Below are 21111 nucleotides of genomic sequence, written 5' to 3'. Positions count from 1 at the left end.
TTTAGAAACTGTAAATAAATCAGAACTGTGTTTTAAATAAAACCCATTACCCATCCTATCCTGAAGAAACAAACAGACAGTTTTAGCTATTTACTTTTTCTGCCTGCACTAAAAAAAAAAAAAGCAGGGAGGAGGAAAGAGTAGAATTTCTTCTCTTTACACCTCAACTACAACTAAGCTCATCTGTCGTCATAAAAAAGCCCATTGCACTTTTCAAAGTAATTACATTCTGCCTATTTAAAATTCTCTCTTGTATCCACAGAAGAAGATATTCATCATTTCCTGACTTAAATTGCTATGTGGAGCGGAAGTGTACAGCTTAAAAGCTGATGGATTTCATTCAGTAAGTGTCTACCATATGAGTGGTAAAGGAGTGATTCCACCTATATGTAGCATGTATTAATACTGCTATTAAAAATCATGCATACAAAAAGCCATTGAAATCTGAAGGGGTTTTAAGGTACCACCAGGCAAAATTTGACCACTAAGATATTTGTTTACTAGATTAAAGAGAGATCTTCCTCAAAGTAATAAAATGCTTGTCAGCATAAAGCAAAAACATTAGAAGGGTATTTGTCTGAAAGCAATGTTTGCACTTAGGTGTTCTTTAATTGCTGTAATGCAAGATGTCTCCAACACATACCACATTAATCTTTCCAATTCAATTATCTGAAATGAGTTTGTGTCACATTTCCATATTGGATGATACAGCAGATTTGTCTAAGCACTCTGAATTATGCCACAACATCTTCTTATGCCTTGAACAGTTATAGCTTACAAGAGGGACATATACAATGTACAATGAAACAGAAACAACAACAAAAAAAGACAGAGGTATGCTAGTTTTGTTTAGACAGTTCTAAGCTTATAGACTGAACAGCATTTTTTCCTTAGTTTTGTATATGATGCTTACATTGAAAACACAGTTAAAGCCACCTCCTTTTGTCAACTACACTAAGAAATTACTCAAGTCTTCATCCGTTTGACTAACAAAGTAGTCACGGAACCAGGGAAAAAAGTATATTAAGCTGTTAAGCTTTGGGTAGATCCTTTCTCCGTGCCCCTTCCCTTCACCCCACCCCCTTCGCCAAAATAAAACATAAAAAAAAAAAAAAGAACTGATGCAATGTTTGCTTTAGCTAGTCTTCCGATAATACTTAGAAGTATCACCAGTCATTACATCTTTAAACAGCTCAGCAACCAAGTGTCACCTGTACTTTTACTTTCTTTAACAGCTGTGCCAAATTTTAGTCTGTATAAACATATGGAACAACTTTCTTGCTTAAATATTGTGTTTAAGTATGTCAGCTGCATTTTTCTTAAATGTGTGCTAGTGGCTCTTCCAGCCAACACGCTTACTTGTTAATCTGTGCCAAGAACATCCCCTTCAATGCATAGAACTCGGCAGTCATCTCCTTGGTGAAGTACTTCAGATTAGTTGATTCAATAACTTCAAGACCCTGTTAAATAAACCTTAATGAAAAAAAGCCTTCTAAAATGGAAGTTTCTATCAAAGTGAAAGTGCCATAAAAAACAGCCAAAATATCCTCCTGATTTTTAAACAGCATGAATTTTTACTGTTTGTAACTTATTTTCTATTTAATTATCCTTTAAAAAAACGTGGACTGAAACCAACTTTAAGTTCCTATTGGCCTATGCAAAACTACTAGATGTTATAGCCAAAGCTCAACAGATGATGGATTTGTCATTTCCACCTTAAAGTTGGCTGACCTTATGTCAGGGTTTTTTTGCCTAGTCACAGTTCTTTTTTCCTATCCATTTAACTCACTGTTTCACTTCAGTATGCCAGTATGCATCACTCATACAGTGTAAATCACTCAAAATCTTTATTTAGGTCTTCACCTAGTCTTGCGATAGTATTGTTTCTTTTGCAAATCACACTAGTCTGTTCCATTTATCTCTTAAAAGATTTTAAAAATCTGTTTCTCCTTTACTCTTATTTGACTAATTTTTAAAATACTCACAGTATTCAGTTCAAAGAGGACAGTGACTGTTTGCTTTTAACTCTAACAGTCTTACTTAAAACAACTTTATGCATTTACCCACAACGCGACCAAGCAAATTCAGACCCTGTTCTGTATATGCGTCACCTATTCAAATCACTGCAAACTGCATATGGTGGTTCTGGAAACCATCCCCCCCCCCCCCGAGTTACAACAACAGTTTCAGAGATAAAGCTAACGTACCTGCATACATTCATTTTTGCCCATGACTCCTGCCAGCTGAAGGTAACATTTAACTTGCTGGCGAATTTTCTGAAAGCAGTCCACGATGGGCACCGTTGGAATGGTATGAATGCGGCTCAGTATATCCAGAGCTACGTTGACCAGCCCTTGTTTTCGCGCTATCTTTCCATACTGGATAATTGCCGATGCAGAAGCATGAACTCCCAACATAGCATTATTGGAACTAGGATCATGCTGAGAACTATTCTCATACGCAGTTACAATGGCTAGAGATGAAACACGAAACGTTTGTCATTATAAATGAAACTGTATATGCAGCAAAATCTTACATAATATACACACATGAAATGATGATTTAAGAAAATGGAACATATAAATGGAAATTCAACAAAAACAATCACTTGTCGAAAATCAACAAAATTCCCATATGCTTAAATAAAAAGAATACAAAGAACTTATTTCAAACAATGTGTTGTCTGGAAAATTACATGATGAATGCATGCTGGACCAGGCAGTTTTACCCTGGTAATGATGTTGTCTCCACATGAAAATGCTGCTCCAATGGGATAAGTCATCTGACACAATAGGTAACCTGTTCCTCCAAGTCTTTACGACAGTCTTCATATCATGGAGGCTGTTGTTCCTCCCTAGATTAGTTGGCTGTAATCCTGCATTTATTTGGGCTGCTTCTTGAAGTTCAATTATTTGTTGTGCTGCCTAGAAAACATTAAACAATATAAATCATCATAAAGGATGGTACAATCCGCTGGCCAATTTCATTGCTAGAAAAAGATCTCAACTAATGATTTCACCTTTAAATCATGATTAACCAATTTAATCATTGAGCAAAAACAGCAAAAAAACGCCAGGAGATTGATTCAACACTTTAGTCTTTGACTGAAATGTGAAATTCAGCCACTGTCACCTGCATAAGATTTCTATCAACGGTGGCCAGTCTTAAAAAGTAAAAGAAAAGAAAAGAAAAGAAAAAATTTAAAAATTTTCAAATAAAAAATAAAATAGAAATAAAATATCAAGGCCATAAAGCACCTTCCTATCAACTTGCAAAGGTCACTGCATAACTTCAGGCGTCCTCTCCAGCGAGGCAGAAGTATCAAGCCGTTACACCATGCACACCCCTTTCTGAGCCAACTTAACACACTAACATTATCCCGTTGTGAACAGACATTCCTCATCTGTAGTTAATGTCTTCTTCCTATAGTACCATGCATTTGACTGAAAGTTTTAACTTTCGCCAACTATAACATGTCTTTCCTTGATAAAATGAAGGTAAAAATCCCCTCATAATTTCTCCTATTTTGAACTGCACATGTTTTCACAAATTATTCCACAAATGGCAGTGTCTTATTTATCAGAAGCATTTTTTTTTCCACAAAAACCGAAGGAAACAGTTTGTTTGAATTTGCACTCTCTCTTCACCCCTGCCCCCTCTTCTCCCACATCTAAATAAAACCGATGAGCGCCCCGCACGTGTTGCTGCATATTACAACGCCACAGTCACGGGGAAGATCTCAAAACACAGGTTAAAAAAAATAGCATTCTATTATTATTACTGGCTAAAAGTCTAAGCATTTAGGTTAGAATTAAATCCTAGCACGCAGTCTGAATTTACTATATCAACCCCAATCACAGAAAAGCACAAGTGAGGGCATATACAACCTGCTAAAGCAGCAGGCTGAGGTAGAAATATTGATTTTAAATATTCCCTTGATTAAAACAAAACTTTTAATAGCATATATTCCCTGGTCCTTCTCAACAGAAACCTAAGCATACAGAAACGCTACCGTATGCCTTCCTGAAGCTATTACCTTAAGGCATTCTGCAATGGCCTTAGATTTGAGAATTTGCTTGGGCTGAGAATGGCTTTTTACAGACATCTGATGTTCCTAAGTTACTGAAAGGGACAAACAGAAGATGGCAGCAGTCTCAAACTTACTCATGGCAGCAGACATTTTGCTAAACTTCAACAACCTGAAGAAAAGGCCCACAAACTTTCAGGGAATTTAATTACCTGTAGTACAATAAAAGCAACGTAGTATTCTCTGAGCTACCTCTCGGTAGATAACAGCTGTATTCACTGTTAATCAACCAAATAAGATAAGTTATTTAAAAAAAAAAAAAAAAATCACTCCAAATTTACGGAGTCAAATCTCTTGAAACAAAATAAATTAAGGAAAGTAATATTTTCCTACAATCATCTCAGTATCAGCTCTCACAATAGCTTAACCTTCATCCTACACTCATTCATCACGTAAATTTAATTTTCTCACAGGTATTTAATCACATGCTATCTGATATTAAAAAAAAAAAAGTAATTACTGCAGTGCAAATTCACTGCTGCATTTGTACCTCTGTCATTCACTGCCTATTTTATCATTTCTTCAAGAGAGATATATACATACAAGATTATTTTAAAAAATTGCCTCAATTGATATTTGAAAGCATTTAAATACTTTATACAGCAATGCTGATCCTTTCACACTGCAGATACTGCCAATCTTCGGGGAGAAAAAACTTAAAATATCAACGAAAACTTAGCAGGAAGGAATTAATTCGGACAAGAAATCCGCTGGCTGTAAGCGAGCGGCTCAGCCAAAGGCCGCTCTGTGTTATCGCTTGTATCCGAGCGGCCTCCTGGCAGCTGCCTCCCGCCATGCCGAATCCCGCTCCCCCGCGCTGTCTGACCCGCCAGGCAAGGTGCGGGCTGCAGCGGGAGCCCTCGCCACGGGCAAGGCCGCAGAGCGCGCGGACGCGGGAACCTACCACACACAGGGAAGCACTCATCTCGTACAGCGTTGCAGAAGCCTCCAGACTGAGCAGAACTTGGAAAAAGCAGGACCTTCCACATTTCTGCAGTAAGGTTTCTGAGCACTGGTCCACCTAGCAGTGCACCCCTGCTATCCCATCCCAGGTTATATTGTGCGGAGATATCCCCGAGTTTCCCCTTGGGGATGAACGGTTCCCCGCCAACAACGAGCTGGGCTTAGCCACATGCACCGATAGCAGTGAAGCTGGAGCGGGGCACGCTCAGCCCTTCGAACGATGACAAATTAGCGGCGCGTTTAGTCGAGGTCACGTACTGCGTGACAAGCCGAACCCAAGCCTTCCCCAGCCTGACCGTGCAGTGACAACGACGGGCACATGGACACCTCCAAGGAGCTTCTGGAAGCATCTTGAGGCCAAGTCCCATTTTCCAGAGAAGAGTTTAGGCACCTAGCTCCAGTCAGTTACACCTGGCAGTAACAGCGACTCCGCAAAATTCCTGCCTTACCGTTGCAAAATGAAATTTTTACATAATTAAATCCAAAACAAAGCAAAAGGATAAGTGTTGATGTTTTATACGTTTAGAAAGGAAGCAGGAGTCCCTACTGCATGAAGCGCACGTGAAAGTGCAAGGGACACTGGCTATGCAGTTTTCCCCACGTTATACTTGTTATTTCATCTCACTTAATTAAACTGCATAGTCTGTATGATTAAAGTTGTGCCAGGTGCTTCACCAAAATATTTTCTGGAGGTCTAAAAAACAACAAAAAACGGTCACAGCAAGTTCTCACAAACTCTTCAGGAAGGGACAAGACGCTAGTCCTTTCCTCTGTTTTTTTTTGTGTGTGCATCATTTTTCTGAGTAACACATAAGCCAAAGAGAAAGACTAAAGGCACATGATTTAAACGTAGTTCTTTAAATTGAAATGCCACTCTTGAAAGAGCTAAATAAAATGTTTCACAAGCTATAAAAATAAAGATGTACCTATGGCACAGCACCTTAAAAACAGTTTACTTTTAAATAAATACAGGAAAATAGCAGGTTCTTTATATTGTAATACGGAATGATTTGAGGGCTAAAATACTGCATTGAAATAAGCATCAAGGACCTATTTAACAAGGATGAAAGAAAAGCAATCTTTTCCTTTCATTATTCCAAGCAATATTCCCCTAGAGGAACACAGAAAACAGCAGGCCCCATTTTGAGATCAAAATGCTTGTTAATGATTCAGAAGCAGCCAATGAGCTCTATCTTCTCCCATAAATGGGTAACAGAGTTAAGAAAGAAAGAAGTAAATAAGTAGAAAAGTGGCATGAAAATGTTAGCTTGGCCCATTCTCTCTGTACGCACTCGGTTATCCAACTGGAAAGTCACTCATCCTTTTTAAGTCGGGGATTTAAGGATGCTCACAAGGGTTTATCTGAACATCCAGCTGTCTCTGTTTAAGACCACATGCAATATACTGCAGTAATTTTACAGGACAGTAAGAAATTCAAGTTACAAACTTCTTCCCACATTTTAAAAGATCTCTACAAAGAATTAAATTAAGTCACTTAAGATTAGATGATACCCAGCTTTTTTTAAGTTCTCGTAACCCAAAATTAATTAGATTAGTTAGCTGCCCCTCATTCATTCTGGACAAGCCAGCACACTGCTTCATTGCTAGAACTATTTTAGGAGCGAGCTCCTCTCAGAACTTTGTTTGCTTTGTCCATTTTTCTCCAGGAAGCACATAGATCTCTGGCAGATCCCAAAGCAGTGAGGCCAGAGGGATCCATCCTCTTCCGATTCAAGCCATCCATCCCTTACCAGTTCAGCAAACAGCCCCTGACGGAGGTTACCCTGTTTCAAATTTTCCAGCTGACCTACTCACGTGAGCACTCCATAACCTATCACAATTAAAATGAGGCAGTTAGCTGGGAGCAGTATCCTTTCCAACCAGCACAGCTAAATTTGGAGAAGTGCACCCACACGTGGACAAGGAGCATTACTGAAATATGGTTTCCCACACACAGCAAAGAGATTTTCTGTCCTGTAGTTGGCGTCAAATTACATGAGGGAAGCCAAGATGGCTCTTTTCCAACCTGCAAGACCCCTCCGTCTGTGAAACATTGTGGTTTGTCATGGGATTTCTTTTTACAACAGTACTGCAAGAATATAATGTAATGTTGATCCAAATAACCTAGCAGGACGACTAATAAAACTGAAGGCCACGACATGAAGCTTTAAGGTACACATATTAGTTTGTCTAATACAATCCAGTCTCCTTTACAGCAGTTAAGAAATGTTTCCCAACAATCAGAACTTGTGGAAGTAATTCCCTGTCCATCAGAAATATCACATACTTGAAAGATTAGACTCTTTCCTACTTCCTTTCCCCAGTGTTCTTGATGACTTCTGCTATACTCCCAAGCCCAACTACAAAGAAAAATAAACCTAAGAGCAATCCTATACAATATGCACCAAATTGGGCATTTTATTTACAATTAAAGCTTTCTTGCTACCATTATGTTTAGCCCAAATATGCTTCCAGAAGGAGACGGCAAACCCAAAAGGGCATGCGTGTGGCTGCTCTACCAGTCCAGCTTGAGCACCTGTGAAGGAGCTCACGCCAGCCCAGCCCATCCAGCCTGCCATAGAAAAGCACTTACAGCCCTACACCAGTGTCAAATTGTACTTAAAGAAGTGGAAAAAAACCAAACATTTGGTAATATGTATATATTTAAATAATACATATAGTTACCTCTGTAGGCCACAAACAGAATGGATACAGGTAAACTACAAACATTATAAAAGAAATCCCAATCAAAATGCACATTCTGCAGTTTTTAACAAAAAAATATCATTAGGAGAAACCAAACAGTATTGTACAGTAAAACATATTTTATACCCATAATCATTAAAAAACCTGAAACGTGCTACTGGAAAATAATCGATAATAAAACACTTTTATTCTTACCTGGAGAAGGGGAGTATGAACGTGCGACACTACGTGGGGAAGCCTTCGCCATTCCCGAATAGCTAAGCTGCTCGCCATCTCTACCAGACGCTCAATGAAGTTAAGCTGCTGCTCTTCAGGATGGCAGATTGCTAAATATCCTCTGTACATGTTCACTTTCCAAGCCATCTCTTTTGGACAACTCAGCTCCACCTGGTAATGAAATGGAAAAAGTTCTAGTAAAGATTATTCATGCGTAAATGCAGAAAATTTTGAAATTAAAAAAAAAAAAACCCTCCTAAATAAATACTCTTTTTTTTTTTTTAAATAAAAATCAGCTCTATATCTAAAAATATCAGACTAAAATATTGAAATCTCTGACATTAGGAGTTTCTGCTCTCTTGAAGTTTTTGGTAAGGGTGGACTAGCAAATAAATTGCAAATTCAGCATAAGAGCAAAAGTGCCTGCACACAATATGCTGGTAGGGTATTTTTATACTGACAACTGTAGTACAGTTCAGAGACAGCTGATCAAGCCAAAAGCTTTCTTGCAACAGGAGTGTGAAGCTCACTGTAAACCAATTCACCCTGTTAAGGGAAAAAAAGATGCTTCTAAGATGAAGCATTACTACCTTCTGAAACGCTTCAGGGCCTTACGAATAAGTAACGTCAAATTCTCACTTACAAGAATCTCCTCCATATATGCAAACACCTTGTGCCAACATTACACTTCCTAACTGCCCGCTCCAGGCCATTACTAAATTTATGAGAATAAATAGCTGATAATTTTAAAATCATCTAAAACTAGCCCATTCAGGTCAAAATAATTTCTGAGTGCAGGTGCTAAACGAGGTGAAAGTGCTAAAAATGATTTAAAAAATTAATTAAAAACAGGAATAATAGAAATATGCCAGTTAAAAATAGCACTGCACTTGAATTGTATAACCATACGTGTGCAAGTGTTTTGGAGTAAAAAAAGTTACAAAATAAGATTTTTCAAAACAAGTGCATCCTTTGAAATTATGCCCCAAACACTTAATCACCCACTAGCTGATAGTGCAGGCCTGAAATCCAGAAGTCTTTGACCTCCCTTTTTCCCCTTTGCAACAAACCCTTTTTGTCTTGATATACAACACAGAAATCCCTCTGCATTATCTTCTTGTTGATATAGTGTATCTTAAACATTTCAAGCATTATTTTTGCTTATCCTTTTGCCCCGAGAGGTGGTGGAGTCTCCTTCTCTGGAGATATTCAAAATGCGCCTGGATGCAATCCTGTGCAATGTGCTCTAGGTGACCCTGCTTGAGCAGGGGGGTTGGACTAGATGATCTCCAGAGGTCCCTTCCAACCTCAGTGATTCTGTGATTCTGTGATTCTGTGATCCTCAACTGACTGTTATGTCTGAGCCAGCAAAGAGAAACTGCCAGGTAGCAACCCTACACTTACACAGTGAAAATAATCTCTTTTTGTATTACTTTATCTACTGGATCATTAAACACAATGGCAATGTGAGCAAATGGAAATGAGTCTTGGGTCCTATCAAAGGCCACTTGGTATTTTAATGGCTTAACTTTAACCGGAAGATTATTAAAAATGCTTCACACGGATTTAGGAAACTGATATATAGTTGCCATCTTCTCTGATCTCTCCTGTGGATCAACCATGGAACTTCATAAAATAACACATTTAATAGAAGCTTTTGAAAGTCAGTTTTTAAAAAAGCAGCATGAAAGAATATCAATAAAATTGGAGTAGCGAGTATAGCAACACAGAAGTAATTATTCCTTCCCATCCTAATATTTATGCAAATATGTGTCCTGACACTTTTACAAGAACACGAGTAGAGCTACAGAAGCTCCATTCATGCCTACAGTATCTTCTCCTTAGTCCATTAGTAAATGCCTCATTACTGAAAATATCTCATTTACTATAACTAAACTATAGCTAAAGTGTATCAGCACTTACTTGTGGTTGTCACCTCTATTCTACTTGCAAGCCACCCAAACCAGAACCTGTCAGACTTCATTCTGTTATAACTCTAGGCTTAAAATATACTGTACAAAATAGTTCTTATTTTAGGCTTTAAAGCTTTCTCAAAAATGTTATAATTATATAATTCTATAATTCTATAATTAGCCAAAAAAGATGCATACTTAAATAGTGCACAAAATAGTGATTTTTAAAACAGCAAAATATTAATTAAAACATATGTATCACGTATTAGATAATTTCTCTAGCCCATGCAGCTTATTACTTATAGATTTGCTTTCACAATGTCTGATAGATGATAAAATCCATCTTTAGAGACATCTACTTAATTTGCATCATCAGTACTACAAACATGGAAAAATTCAATTTCAAGTGTTGCAATGGTTGGACACCCTTAATTTAACTTCTACCAAAAGACAATATTGCCTTTAATTAATTAAACTACTTTTACTGTTTTCATAGTTTAGCCCTTAAAGAAAAACATATCGATTGCACCTACCTATTTTGCTTCTGACAAAAGAAATTGTTACAGAACAATAAACACACTACATTAAAAAGTAATATTCAGCCTGATTTTGAAGAAATTGAGAGAGACATACAATTCAGCATATTTATCATGCGAGAATAAGTTGTCACAATGAAACACAGCGTTAGGATATTTTGTATGCAGGAACTTAATCCTGCAAGATACTGGAATTAAAGGATGCTCAGCATTTTTTATAATCGTGTTAATCTTTTGCAAATGTTATGAAACTAGACAGTCAACTTTTAATTTGATATGCAATATTTTTTACTGATAGACATTGGTTCAAAACTTGATTCAAAACAGTAACAATGAAACAATAAAACCCAATTATGTGAGGGACTAATTCTTCTGGCTAAATCTCTGCAGCATAAAAATAATGCTGCCAAAGGCTCTGCTCAGAGCTTTATCAGTAAAATTGTATTTTAAACATGCAATTCACTCCCTTCTAAACTCTGGCCTCTTTAGCAGAGAAATTCCAGTAATGTCACACTCTGTAACAAGACTGCAGACCAGCAACCTCCTTTCCACTTGGGATTTAACACAATACTCTCACCTTTAAGGTGCCAGTTCTACATCTGGTTTAGGGATCTACATTGACTAATCACAGATAAACAACTCCATTTACTATAATAAGAGGGTATCTTTTCTTAAAAAAAAAAAAAAAAAAAAAAAAAAAAGCTTCCACCAATCTATAAAAAAGTGATTCCACTTACAAAAAAAAGGAAAGAAGAAGAAAAAAAAAAAACCTCAAAAACTATTCATTCTAGAATTTCTACTAACACAACATACACAAATATACCCCCCCCACACAAAAAAAATCTACTGGTGACTCCAACACACAAATCTGTCATTTGTCCCAGGAAGTCCGAGATAGCTGTATGGATTGACATTTTTATAGCAACCTCGCAAGTACAATCGTCATTGCTGATTCACATGAGAGCATTCTTTAAAAAGTGTAATTGGGGAAGAAGATGCTTAAGACAGGATAAGGAGGAAGTTACCTAAATATGGCCAGTCTTTTGCATGCTAAAGAATTCTTCAAAATTTGCTCTGAGGTAGAAGTGTTTACCTATGTATTTCTGTTGTATTTTCTCAGAAAATGGAGAGTAACTTTAAGGATGTTTTTCTATATTTTCAAATAATATTTGTTGTTTTCTTTCTTTGGTAAAAACTGTAGATTCAAACAGTTTCACTTCATGAAAGCCTACTCCTCCTTGAAAGTGGTTTAGGTACTTTTACTTGTATGCTTTCTAGCATAAAGATTATACACACAAAAAATTGTTCAGGGAATATATTTGAAAGTTAATCATCTCAAAATTAAACATGCCCTTGTGCTTAGGCATTATGATTTGATTTACTTTATCTTATTTATGCAGAATCAAAGCATATTTTCTCCAAAAAGTCACCTATCCCTTCCTAGTAATCACCATCACCATCTTAGGCAAGTCCAGTCCCCCGTCTCTCACTGCCAGTCAGTTCAAGCCCTGTCTCCTGCACAGCCAATCTCACTGATGCCCCCTGCAACTTTTCATTCAATGCCTCCTTCCTCTCTGCTAGTTTTACAAAATTCTTTTACATTTCAGAGGAAATCACTTTCCTCAACTTCTTGCTTCAGTCTACTTGCCCAGTCACCCCTGCCACCCCTTATCAATTTGTTCTCCTCCAACCTCCTTCATACTCACCTCATTTTCTTCTCGTTTGCTTCCCAGTGTCAGGCTCGTTGCCTGAAGTCCTTTGCCGGGTCTCATTGTCTGTCACCTCTCGGACTCCAATTACACCTCCACACTCCAGCCTTAACCACACTTGCTCTAACCCCTGGCCCTTCCAAGTTACTTAAAAATTATGCATAATGGATACGCTATAAAAATCAAATGAGCTTCATTTCAAATGGAACTGAAGTAGACCCAAAATGAGAATAAAATCAGAAATCTAGCAGTTACTTCACAGTAATAAAACACTGAGTACTTAAACAGAAAGCAAAAGGAGATGGATACAAGAAGCAATCCCTGGATGTACTGTCCAGGGCCTACCACAGAAAACATTGTATCGGAAAGAACAGCAAACCTTCTATTATACCTCTGCTAGGCAAAGCTATAAATGTAAGAAAATAAGAAAAATGGCTTGGGCCAAGCACGTAATCCCAATACATTTCCCATCATATATAAACAACCTCAAATTTGTCACTGTCTTCATTCAAATAATAACCACTGGCATAATCTGCAATGTATACAAGCCTCTCCAACCAATCAATGCTGAAACTCAAGAGATTTCACGTGCTGCTTTTTCAGGGCTGGGGCGGGGGGGAGTTTGCTCTTTTAACTGCCTAGCAACATTTTCCCAGCCCTAAAAGTCTGCATATTAATGATGCATACAGAGCAGACTGCTTCCATTTAAGTAACACATGAATGTAAAGCTTCATTTGAAATTGTGATTGCTTTAAGTTTTACACCAGTTTTAAGTTTTTGTCTGATGCCTGGAATTTTTTTGTCTGATGCCTGGAAACTGCCTTCAAGTTCTACAAATGCAAAGTAGTTTAACAGGGTAGAGAAAGAAGGAAAAAAGAACAAAACCCCTCACACAACTCTATGGCATTTCGCCAATGCCCTTGCCATAAATCCACAGACTTAGAACTCCATGACTGAAAAAGAGAGAACAGTTCAGGCAAGAGAGGCAAAACAGCTGCTCTCTGTAACGTTATTTGCCTTTTCACAACCTGGAAAGAGTTTTAGCTGAACACGATGCTGATCGTACCACAGAGAACAACACAACCTAGTGCGTGCATGTTCAAAGAAAAATTGCCGCAGCTGGATCTCTGAAAACCAATTTGAGAGATGTTCAGGAAGGCACAACATGCTAACAGAAGACAGGCAAGAGCCATCCATGAATAACCTGAAATCCCTTAACAAGGATCCTGAAACACTGCATTACCTGAGGGCAAATATTCCTCAGATACAAAAAGGCAATTAATGTAAATCAAATTTAGTTGACAATTCCCTGACCTTCACATTTTTATATATTTGTCTTATTCCTCCCTCAAGGACAGTGGAGATGAACAGAAATTGTGTTTAACTGTTTTAACTTTGAACAGTAAAAGCTGGGAACACTTTGGCTTTGCCTTCCAGGTGCTGAAACAAACACAAAAAAAACAGAAGCAACAGGCTTTTTCATTTTAGACCTGGCAGCTTAGTTATGTTGCCCACAGAGACTGTAATAGACGTACTATCATACCTTACTCCATTCCACAAAAGGAACTTTTGTTCCTGCAAAGGCTTAAAATACAAAAATGTTCTCCCCACCCTTCTCTAAACTGCATACCTGTAAGTTTAGTTTATCTAATACCATGTATCTGCAAGGGTCTGTCATAAGTTCCTCCAGATATCACTGCTGGCACACACTTCTGGGGCAAGCATTTGTTGCTTTTTAATGACTCAGTCCCATGCAACAAATCTTTTACCTGCCCTGCCTATGAAACTGCTATCTAGTTAAGAAATGCAAATTTCTTAAGCAGCACAGCTTTATAAAGAGACAGAAAAGAGAACCACATTTGTCTGATGAAATAATATGCCTTGGTTGCCAAAATACCCAGCTGTGTGCTGGGACATCAAAGAAAACTTCCAAAGAGCAGTTTACTGTTTCTGTGAAATGAACTGTAATGCTGACTTGCTAGAAATATAATCAGTAAAATGAACAAGGAAACTAAACATTAGCAGAGCACATTTTCAGAGTCATAAAAACCCTTCACTCACCTGCACCAGAGCTTCCTTCATAGCAGTCCAGTTTGAGACCCTCCACGCACATTCCAGTACTAGGTAGGGATTTATATGTCCTTTTGATTGGCCATACTCTGTCAAAGGTTCCCACTGGTTCAATTCTTTTGAGCAACTAAGAAAACCAAAAACAGTGTCAGTTTGGTTACCAAAAAAAAAAAAAAAAAAAAAAAAAAAATCAATAAAAGTGACTATCAGTGATTTGTATCAGGATACTATAGGCATCCGAGTTTGTCTGTGAAGTGCTTTGCAAGCACTGCAGAAGTTTTATCCAGACAGGAGGACTTTTTTTTTTTTTTTTTAAATTTATTAGCAGCTATAATACAGAAATCTATGAAAAGGGAAGAGCTGCATTTGGCATCTCCCGGAACACCCATTATAAATAAGAAAAACAAATTCTAGCTCAGTCTGTCTCGACCATTAGCAAATTACATTTTCACAATGCTTCAGATACATCAGTTCTGAGGGTCCGTTAAGGGAGTGACAATATAGCTTGCTTGATTCCCTCAAGTTTCCCCTGTATATTAAAAGTCCTGAGCTAGGTTTATTCTAGTAGCTGATGTTTTAAACCAGCAGGGTATTTTACTGCAACAGCTTTTAAAGTCTTACCGAATCCAATGGTCTTCCCAGAGCTGATACTCAGGAAAGATGGAAGGGGAAGCATTGTTCCGTTCATGTTCTTTTTTAGCCTTTTCCATTGCTTTTTCATAAGTTTCTTGTGCCTAAATAAAATTCAAATAGTGTTATTTTTGCATCTGCTACATATATGTGAACTCAACATTCTATTCTTTAAAAGAGCGATAAAAAACTTTTATAATTGTAAGTTAAAAAGACATTCTGTGAAGTGACATTACTTGGCAATTTTACAAATGCGGTAAAGAACTGAGAGACTTCTGTCAGAAGAACTGCTCAAAAATCTTACTTTATCTTAAGGCTGTTTTACACAGCCTTAAACTATTACTTGAGTCAGAAGAGAAACTGTGGTATTTTCTACTTTAGAAGACTGAAGCCAATTATGAATACGCAGAATATTTTCTTACTGACCTGAATATTCAGCCTGGCAGTAGAACTACTCAGATTGTTTCTAATATCAAGTCTGTACCTGTTCAAAAAAGCCATGCTGTTCATAGGCAATAGCTGTTGCTGTCTCTGGGAATTTGCAGCGTTTCTGCCATAGTCCAGCCCACATATCCTCCTCTTGTAACAAAGAGTAGAGCTCAGCAAGGGAATCCAGTATTTCCTAGAATGGTAACCACACATATTCCTCTGCAGTCAAAGTGTCATTAAAAAAGCACAGCGGAGAGCAAAACCACATCTTCTGCACTGAGGCAAGTTCAGAAAGACAGGAAAATAAACGTGTATTCTATAAGCACATTTTAAAGATTTAGAAGTTAAGCAATAAATAACGACCAAGTACCAAGAGTAACACTGCACTAGATGAGAAAAAGAAACCTATGATTTTTGTGTTGATTCTGGTTTGTCCTCCCTAATATATCAGATCAAATCATACAAAACAAAATTACTTAACAACACAACTCAGCTTTCAATGCAGAAAGAATATGTAACGTTTAACTTCCTCAGCTGATCACAAACACACCAGGGCTGATCATAAATACCTTTTAGACTACTAAACACAACAACACCTGCTTAACTCAGTTTTGGTTAGCCAACAATTCTTCAAGATCATATACCAACAAACTTGATTTGTTAGGGAAAGCATACTTCCTTTGAGAGAAACAAAGACAGTACAGACTTTTATTTGCGGTTTAAAATTAGGAACAGAAATGGCTTGATTTGGTTTTACAGTGCTGCAGAGAATTGGTGTCAAAAACAGATTGAAAAGAGAGAAAAATATGAAAGTATCAGTGACAGGTAAAAGAAAGGCGTGAAAAGTAGGTAAGACAGAAAGTGATGTTTTAAGTTTCTGTATTCACAAACATGCAAGGACAGGAATTTCTTCGGTGAATTCAAAATGAGCTCAACTTTAACAAATCCCCAAAAACAAAGGCTGAGGAAGCAGTACTATTGTACTACATTGCTACTGTGTTTTTCTCTCCCCATTTCATAAGGTATTTCAATAAACATAACACCGTACCTGTTGAGGAGGAGTTATGCTTTCCTGCTCGTAGAATTCTGTTGTCTGTTTAGGCTTGATTTGTAGGCTCAGTCCTTTTTCAAAGGCTTGATGCTCCAACATCAGCGTAGAACGGAACCAGAGATTGTGAGTTTTACCCAAGTATTTCAGGACACAAGGTCTAATGGGAATGGGAGGAACACACTGCGACATTGCTTCCACAAAGCAATTCAGGGCACTCGGCTGGCAGTCTCGCTGGACTTGATGGCTACCACTGCACAAGAAAGGGCTTATTTCACCTGCTAAAGCCTGAAAGAAAAGCATAAAGATAGTTATCTGTTCACTCAGATTCTAAAATATTGCTAATACAGTATATATCACAGCACAATCATTTGATAAGGGTAATTCTCTTAATAAATTGAAGGGCACTATTTCTTTCAAAAGATGTATGCATGGAGATACATGCCATTCAACAGTCAAAAAGATGGCAAACTTTGAGAAGTGAACAAATTTTTTATCACACAGTTACAATTTACAAAAAAGCAGTCATTAACAAAGAAAAATTTACTAAGAGAGAGAGATTCTTACATGTTGCTGTCTGTCAGACAAGATTTTCCATAATCGTGAAAAAAGCTGGATCCAAGTCTTCTCTGCTAACGGTGTAGAAATATGACATAATTGAACAAAGGCACTCAGCAATGCTCCAGTCTAGAAACAAAAAAAGAGATGTATATAAATGGGAAAAGTATAATTTATACTATGGAAGAACAGTTCATCACTAATACAGCTGTTTAAGCAGTAATGTTAATGTCTTTTCCTACTAGCATGTCATAAATACATTTTTTTTAGCAATGAAAACTACTGTGAAATGAATTTAATCCTATTTCCATGTTGATGGAGACTCTGATTCACTACTGTAACTGTTAAAAAAAAAAAAAAGAGAGAGAGAGAGAAAGGAAAGAAGTTGATAACTACTTGGTAATAAGACTGAACAATCAAGTTAATTAGATAGAGCTGTTATTATTTTTAGAATTATTTTCAAAATAGCTTTCAGCTAACATTATCTTCTTAGAAATTATTTAAACACAGGATGCTGATATGATATTGATTCTGTGCCCTGTCTTTGCCATCACTATTTTCTTAAACAGTTTCTTTAAGGTTAAAATGCACTTACAGTAGAAAATACCTGTCAAAACTTAAGTTAAAAAATTATTGATGTTATGATTACAACTATACTGCTCCACACAAGAAACAAAAATTAATGCCAGCAAGAATGACAGAAGTTTCCACATGCAAAAGCACTTGGAAATCCACAGTAGTTTTCAAATGCCTACATAACAAAACAATTCGTACACAGCCTTCATTCTAAATACTGAATTAAAGAGTACTCACTTGGCCTTAATTTGGCTTAACTTGTTATTTAGAATTTAACTACTGCTTATTTCAATTTAAGACTATTCAGAAGCCAAGGTAGCCAGCAACTGCAGCAGCAGTGACTGCCATAAGATCAACTACTATTAGAAGAAAGATGTCCTCCAAGCAAAACACATCAAAAACAATCTCATCAATTTTTAAGCTCCACTGTTCACAAACGCTTTGGAAAGTTTGGGAGAATATTTTTCCCACTAAGTAATGGAGAAGTGGATGTACTGAGGTGGAGGATGAAAACGTAAGAGAGAGCTCCAGTAAAAAGAAAAAGAAAAAACTGGAAAAAAGAAAGTGTCATTTTGAAGATTTCAGTATTAAAATGAATTGCCAGGAAATCAATGATCTGTACCAACCTTCACTTCCCGAAGAGAATCAAGAAATTTGTCATGCCGGTTGGTGAGCATGTGCAGCTGATTGCCAATGTCCTTCTCGGAGAGTTCCTTCGTTTTCGGGGTGCTCGTCTGGTCTCCCGGAGCCAGTTCAATGTCAATTTCAACATCCTAAACAACAGCAAACAAGTTCAGCACGCAGATATTTAAGTACATTTATTCTATTTGCATACAAATAAATAATTTTAAAAAAATTAAGTCAATTTATTTTGGGTCTCAGTATTTCTTTCTGTTAGTTCTTCAGGTTCAGAAGTGGAACTTCTAGAGCTCTATAGTACAGAAAGGACTAAATAGGGAATGAATGCAAGTTCTGAGAATCCAACACATGGTTAAAATGCAATGTTATTAACAGTGATACAAACTCTTTTAATAAACAAACACAAGGTATGCTGAACCACCTCTCCACATCATCTTCAAGGCATAGCCTCCAAACTCATTTGATGAGAAAATAGGAAAGACATTTTCATCTAAAAGATTTCTCTTTCTACAGTATTTTCTGAAAGTTACCTCTTCTTTGGATTCACTGTTTTCCCTTTCTCGAGGCTCCTGTTTGACATGGGTTACCATAGCAAACGCCGCTCTATCATGACTGTCAGCAAGGTTGATAACATTAGTGATAGAAGGCAGCATAGCACCCTGACAACTCGTCCCAATGGTAGTATTTCTCTCGCACACTGCCAACAGGAGCTAGATATTAAAAAACAAGAAGAGTTTTTAAATACATGTTTTACTGTAGTATTTCTAAAAAGACATACCTATAGTTTAAGTTTACCAACAGGAGAAAAAATTATACTAACATGGCTAAGGTATATTCGTCACCTTTATTTAATAAACGTTAATAAATTTTCATCTTTACCTGATCACATTTTGTCATCATTTTGAAGTCTGTAACTATACTTTCAAGATTGTCTTTCAAGTCTCTCCTGAAAATGCACAATGAATAGGGATCTTCTATGCCTAAACTCTGTATTTCATACTTTTTAATATATATATTTAGTGTCCTCAATCAGCTGAATATACAAAATCTCACCATTAAAATGAAAGTCCTACCAAAAAGGATAGGGAGAATTAAAGCTCTTCCTTATCTCTCTGCAAGGAGCTCCAATACTTTCAAGAGCACAAAGCTATCCCCCTAGTTATTAAAAACATGCATTTAAAGTACATAAATTGTTTAAAAAAAGAAAAAGTTAGATCTATCTTTTCTTAAATAAACCAACCAAAAATGAGATTTCATTTCAACGCAATCTCACCTAACACTTATCATACCATCAGTGCAGACATACAATTCTTAAAGGTTTTCTGAATTCATTTACTGTAATAATTCTTGATTTTTTTTCTAATCACCATCATTTATAAGACATGGGCTTTCCTAAGATGTATTAACGTATTCATTAAGCTTTTCCTGGAGGAAATAGATTGTAAAGATTGATATCAAATCCACAAAGATTTATTTTCCAAGCATCAGCTTCTCATGGTTTAAAGCGCTCTGTATTTATTTTGAAGTGCCATGGGAAGTATCTGAAGCAGCAAACTTGATATTTTTAGTTATGATACAGAAAATACATATGCCAAGACACACACTGCATAACACTTGCACACAGCCAAGAAGAATGGGGAATAAATCATATTTCTAGAATTATAATTGCATTTCTGATAAGAGTAATTTCCCTACCTCGATGCACTGTTTGATCCAAAAGTGATTTCCCATCGCTTCCCAGTTTTGAGAACAGGTCACATAAAGTAGGCGCTCATAAACACGACGTTTCATAGAGTTGTCAAAGACCTCAAAAAATTTGGCTCGTATGAGTGGCTGAGCGCAACGCAGACCCGACAGAAATGCAGGCTCAAGTTTTGCAGTGAGTTCACTACCAGAAAGATTCTCATCCCTAAAATGAATAGAGAAATAACGACATAGATATTAGAAGCCATCTAGTCTTTGTGTACAAAACACTGAAATCAAGGGAGGTGGTATTTTGAGGGAGCTCTAGTACATCCAGGTGCGTCATTTTGAGAGAAACGGCAAATAAAATATTGCTGCTTGGTAGAAAACTGCCTTAGAGCTATCACAAATTTGTTAAATTAGGACAAAACCTCATCCCAATTGTGAAACAAAATCAATTTCAGCCACAACTGTATCCCTGTTTGAAATGCCACGGTAACCTTCATTGATGAAAACTGCTGAGTGTTATGTCCACTCCAGGGCTTTGCCCAGTTAACCAGCAAACAGAACGGCAGCAGTAGCTGAAAATAATATGAATCATTAGCACAAAATAACACACCTGACATTTTTGATAAGGGAACTATTTTAGTTATTTTATCACGTTACAAAACCTGCCAGTTGAGCTAACAAAGTAACTCTCCTCAAATTATGTTTTACAACCGATTTTCAAGAAGCAATCTTTACACCGTATGGATGAAAGTAGAGAGAGATTTTAGCCACCATCACAGTATCTAAAATATGATCAACTATTAAGACGCCCTGGTACCTTGGGAGAGTGGGAGATTAGGGTGAAGGGATATTTTCGCAGAGCCAAAAAGCAAATCCTTTTAAAGGGACTTCTATTTTCACATTGTATCTTCAGATATAGTAAATATATACTGCGGTTTCAACGAAATTAACAGATTCTGGGTTTTAGAGGGAAAAAAAATATTTAATTCAGAACTAAAAAGACTGATGTCATGTTATAAAGGTCATATATAGTACAAATTATGAACCAATAAACTGCAATAAATGATTAATTGCTATAATTACCTATAGACATAGTTAACAAGGTCTAAGAACTGGGCATTTAATTCAAGGTCCTCTGGAAAACGCTTTTCAATGTAAGTCATCATTTTCACTAGTAAAATGGACTTCTCTCGGAGAGTAGGTGTCTGTGTTAAAAGAAGACATGATTAATTTTGTCAATTCATCTTAAAGCACACAGAGAACTGGTACATTCAAAGAATGTCTCAGCCATCCTCTATACCACTTTTTCACTCCTGAAGTATTGAAAAATAGCTTGGTG

General features: G+C 37.0%; 1 protein-coding gene across 2 annotated transcripts in view; it reads right to left on the bottom strand.

Annotated features, from left to right (window-relative positions):
* Positions 1-21111, bottom strand: part of TRRAP (transformation/transcription domain associated protein) — a 101388-nt gene that overhangs the window by 26952 nt on the left and 53325 nt on the right. Inside the window, exons 48-60 of one of the 2 annotated variants that reach the window (XM_067306664.1) lie at positions 20856-20977; positions 19776-19989; positions 18611-18790; positions 18068-18214; positions 16875-16994; positions 16308-16595; positions 15315-15452; positions 14822-14934; positions 14192-14327; positions 7952-8143; positions 2696-2924; positions 2208-2473; positions 1360-1460 (exon numbers count right to left, since the gene is read on the bottom strand). In XM_067306664.1, coding sequence (XP_067162765.1) covers positions 1360-1460; positions 2208-2473; positions 2696-2924; positions 7952-8143; positions 14192-14327; positions 14822-14934; positions 15315-15452; positions 16308-16595; positions 16875-16994; positions 18068-18214; positions 18611-18790; positions 19776-19989; positions 20856-20977 — 2246 coding nt within the window. The remainder of the gene's footprint in view (positions 1-1359; positions 1461-2207; positions 2474-2695; positions 2925-7951; positions 8144-14191; positions 14328-14821; positions 14935-15314; positions 15453-16307; positions 16596-16874; positions 16995-18067; positions 18215-18610; positions 18791-19775; positions 19990-20855; positions 20978-21111) is intronic. The other variant, XM_067306665.1, reaches the window with a different exon arrangement.

The sequence above is a fragment of the Apteryx mantelli genome, chromosome 16, assembly GCF_036417845.1.
Source record: "Apteryx mantelli isolate bAptMan1 chromosome 16, bAptMan1.hap1, whole genome shotgun sequence".
Classification (NCBI taxonomy): domain Eukaryota; kingdom Metazoa; phylum Chordata; class Aves; order Apterygiformes; family Apterygidae; genus Apteryx; species Apteryx mantelli.
Note: the sequence above shows the minus strand (reverse complement) of the source record. Positions and strands in the feature narration are given on the sequence as shown.